At 44.5% G+C, this 4,519-nt stretch overlaps 1 protein-coding gene across 1 annotated transcript; it reads left to right on the plus strand.

Annotated features, from left to right (window-relative positions):
* Window positions 1–533: 533 nt before the first annotated feature.
* On the plus strand, window positions 534–1,282 carry LOC119655738. Its single transcript, XM_038061791.1, has 2 exons — window positions 534–1,020; window positions 1,079–1,282. Exons 1-2 carry the CDS (start codon window positions 688–690, stop codon window positions 1,214–1,216), a joined length of 471 nt encoding a protein of 156 aa, XP_037917719.1. The 5' UTR covers window positions 534–687; the 3' UTR covers window positions 1,217–1,282.
* Window positions 1,283–4,519: the final 3,237 nt, after the last annotated feature.

Below are 4,519 nucleotides of genomic sequence, written 5' to 3' on the forward strand. Positions count from 1 at the left end.
AAATTACTGAGCAATCTGCCAAAGAGGAAAACATTATCCCCCAAATTGATTCTAGGAGAGATTCCCGCGTTCGAGGGTCATCAGAGGATGCAGTCTCCGTGACTATTTCACAGCATTCCATGAAGAAAGCAGTGAAGCGAAGGAGTAAACGTCCAAAGGGTAAAACCACAACGGAAAAGTCCAAACAATTTGCCGAAGAACGGGATACGAACCTGAAGGAGCAAAACTATGATGATGACGGGGGAGGGCAAGAGGGCTCTGAATTTCGGGGCAGTTTGAAATATGGACAAACTGTACACCCAAAAGGTCGTTGGTGTACCCGAAGGATTTCTCACCAGAAGTATGACAAAGAGACAAAAACCATTACCTTCTCCAGCCCTTGTTTTGGAGCGTTTGCTCTGGCTGTTCCTCGATATCTCCACATGCCCTATAAAAGTTGGACGATGAATCCGCACCACGGAAAGTTAGATGAGTCCTTTTCATAGAAATAATTTTTTTGCTGACATATCCATCTTACCTTTCAGGTTCAGACATATAACTTTCCAGTTAACGACACCGTGGTTGAGCCTCGAGATCCATGTGAATACCGAAGGATTCACGGTGCATTTTCCTCCAAAAACGCAACTTCTAATTGAACCACCGGCCAAGCCCCTCCCACTCTTTGATTTCAAGCAACTACTGTGCAATATGGGCCTTAATATATTTCCGGATCGAGATGCTGCTTGTTATGTAGAAAATACATCAGAAAAACACCTTGCAATGGAGTATCACACTTACTATTGCATGGCATGTTTCTGCAGGACATTCCGCTTTAAACATAGTCCTTGGAATCACCTGTCCCATCGTCGTTATGCTGTCATAAATATACAGGATGCCCTCGAGAGTCGAACAATTGAACGTGCTCCATTCGATGTTTTGATCTTGCCAAACGAGTGTTTCCGCGTAAAAGTGAAGGAGGAATGCAGTATGAACTTGGACAATGTAAACCTCACCTACTTGCCAGATCCGCCAGGACAGGAGGTTACTTTGATTTGTCAATACAATGTGAAATCTGTTTTTCAACTTTAATCCTTTACAGTTCCAACCCGACTTGTACTTTTTGTTGAAGTCTACAGTCGCGGATGTCAACCTTAAAGACGCAGATGAAGCTACTTTGAACCTAACTAACAACGTAGTACAATTGCTCTGGAATATTCGGCCCTTAAGCTTCTCATAAATGTCTTCCACTCAGGATTCACAGCACGTTTAGATAATAAATTTTATGTTTTCTAGTCAGCGTCAATGCAGATATTTGTACAATTGGTTCGTTAGACCATCCCCTAATTTAGCAGAGGAATTGAGACTTCTTCAGCAGTAGCCCAGAGGGGGGAGACCAAATGATATAACGACGGTGAAGTTAGAAATCTCACATCTCTAAAAAATGTATCAGGTAGAAGAAATCCCCATAAGGACAATGGGAAAGCCTGGGAAAAAGCAACACATGATAGAATCCTATAAGGATACGACCAGAGTTCTGGAAATCCTTGAAAAAATCCAAGAATGCAATCGCATTAGGACAGGACGCAATCAAGAGCGCAAACACGCAGGAGTTCACTAAGCAACGCCAAAATGTAGACGGGATCACCATGAATCAGGAAGCTTAGAAAACCCAAATAAACACTGTGCAAAGAGAGGGAGGGTGGCAGCATTTGTGCCAGCAACGGAACTGGTCGGACAACTCTATAGGCTTGTGAAGACCAAACTTTTTAGGAGGTAATGGAATAGCCGAAATTTAGCTGTGCTCCTTTTTGGGCTATAATTGTCGCATATGAATAGATGCCAAGCACTCTAGGTTTTAGACTTCGTGTCTAAGGCGAGATGTGATTATCAATGGGGAATTTCAAGGTCCAAGCTCTAGAGTGGGACATCCGAACAATGAATGTCAGGCGATGCACTGTTCGAAAAGTGTTTTGAAAAGTGTACGTTTTCTATGGCATTCGAGCCTGACTAATACAATTGTAGAAAAGGTCATCTAGATTACTCAGGAACACGCGATGTCACTATAACCGAGCTGCCCAGGAAGCAACCCAACTATTGATTGGACCATAAAATCGCACGTAAGCTTTTAAGTAAGGCTTTTAAGTAAAGATCGAGATAAAGCATTCAAGCAATTGTCCAGCAATCTCAAAGAGTTGAAAGAAATAAGCAAAACAAAGGTTCTGCAGTGGCGGCGATCCAGCAAGCAACTGGAACGGTCAACTCCAATCTGCAGTCACCAGGAATCCCCGAGCTTACTTCCGCTATGTGGCGTCAATATATCATCGGCGACTGGATCATTCCCGCTACGCGCTTCTGCTAGAATGCCACAAAAGTTCCGCAAAATATGGGTGATATACCTATGTCCTCCGGTACACGTAACCCTCCTACTCCAACTGCTTCGCACTGTTTTGATGCTCCCCGATAGCTTTGACCTTCCCGACGAACCTTCCAGCCCAAACTCCACCCGTCGAAAGTGCTTCATCAGGAGAGTGCAGTTCAACCGCACCAGATATCATTCAAATCGCACTCTCGATTTAGTCCTCTCTAACATGCCCGAACGGCTCCTTTCTCAATTTTCTCTTGCTCTTCCCTATGTTGCCTCATATGCCCATCATCCTACTCTTCAGCTCGAGGTACAACTGCCACGCCTCAACTCCCATACTATGCGCCAGCCCTCTAAGCTAAATTTTCGTAAAGGCAACTTTAAGGGTTTGAACTTAGCTCTGGCGTCAATCAACTGGGCTCTTATTCTCGACCCATTAACCTGCGACCAAGCCCTCCTCCTCTTTGATTTCATTCTGTCTAACCTCCTTCCTGGTAACGTTGCTTCCTCCTCCAAAATTCCCTCTTCTTCCTCTCTCCCCCTTCTGAGTACAGCTCCCTTGGAATCGCCTGTCATTCCCCTCCTTACTCCCTCTTTGGTATAGTACCTCATTCACAACCTTGATGCCAATATCGGACCCGGCCACGATAGCCTTCCCAACCTCTTCCTGATTAAAACTTCCAAGCTCATTTTCCTCCCTCTCTGCATTATTTTCAATAAGAGCCTCGAGGACAGTCATTTCCCCAGCCTATGGAAAGAAACCCTTATTTTTCTTATACACAAAGGCGGTGACCATAGTCTTGCTGAGAATTACCGCCCTATTTCGCTTCTCTCATTCTGCTCCAAGATCCGCGCGAGGTACGTCAATGACTGGTTGACCACCCACTTCGGCCACCTTATGACTAAGGAGCAGTACGGCTTCATAAAACGTCGATCCACTGTTACCAATCTTCTGGACTTCACCAACTTTATGACCAAATATCTCAACTCTGGGCAGGAAGTTCACGAGATTTGCACGGATTTTTTTAAGGCCTTCGATTCCGTTAACCACGAGATACTATTGTCCAAACTTGTGCAACATTCCTGCATCACTTATTACATGGCTTGCTTCCTACCTCTCCTTCGAATCCTGTAGTGTTTCCTTTGATGGTTGCTGTTCTAGTCTTGTTCCTCTTGCTCTGGGGTGGCACAAGAATCCATTCTAGGCTTTGGGATTAGCACAAGCTTCTGTTTCCCCCACTTTTCCGGGAAAACCCCATCTTTGAGGCACGTCGTAAATGGTTCAGCGAACCACCTTGGAACTGCTTTGAGGCACGTCGTAAATGTTTCACCGAACCACCTTGGAACTGTTTCGACGGCCTCTGTCAGTGCTTCATTCGGAATGCCGTCTAAACCTGGGGCTTTATTTTCGGCAATCTTCTTCGCGGCTTCCAGGAATTCTTCAGTGGTTACCTCAGGAATTTCATCGGTATCTATCAAGATAGTGGGTGAGTTCGAATCACTTGAAACTTATGGGAAGAGAGTACTAATGATATCCCGCAGCAAATCATGGTTGGTGATCAGTGGCGAGCGTTCACCCTTTATTGATGCCATGACTGCCTTGTATGTACCTCCCCATGGGCTGAAGTTCGCTTCTTTGCATGACCTCTTGTCTGTCTCTGTCCGTCTGTCTGTCCGTCACACGCATTTTTCTCGGATAAGGTTGTAGCCATTCACACCAAATTTGGCAGAAAACTGGGAACTGTGAACCCTCACGCATACAGTGAGTTACATAATTCTACATTGACTTTAAGGGGGGGGAGGAGGGTTCGCATACATGTAAAAGAGGGTTGTACATTTTTTTTCATCAAATGTAGTCATGTGTGGTGTCAAAAGAAAGACCTCGGTTAGTAGTTTCTGAAGCTGGTTTTAGTTTTAACATTTGTTGGAAAGGTGGGGAGTGCGGGGGTTCGAAAGTGATCATTCCTTTAACGGACCCATTCTTAGAATCTACCTAACCGAAAAATCTGAAAAAAGCCAGGAGGCTGCCACTATATGATGATATGATGAAGTCATCCTAGCACCAGGAAATTTTGCAGCAATGTAGACCATGGATATTCTCACATAATATATGCATACGTTAGGTGCTACGTACTAATGCGACAAATGCACACTCAAATGTTTCTATAAAGGTAATAC

The sequence above is a fragment of the Hermetia illucens genome, chromosome 4, assembly GCF_905115235.1.
Source record: "Hermetia illucens chromosome 4, iHerIll2.2.curated.20191125, whole genome shotgun sequence".
NCBI classification, from domain to species: domain Eukaryota; kingdom Metazoa; phylum Arthropoda; class Insecta; order Diptera; family Stratiomyidae; genus Hermetia; species Hermetia illucens.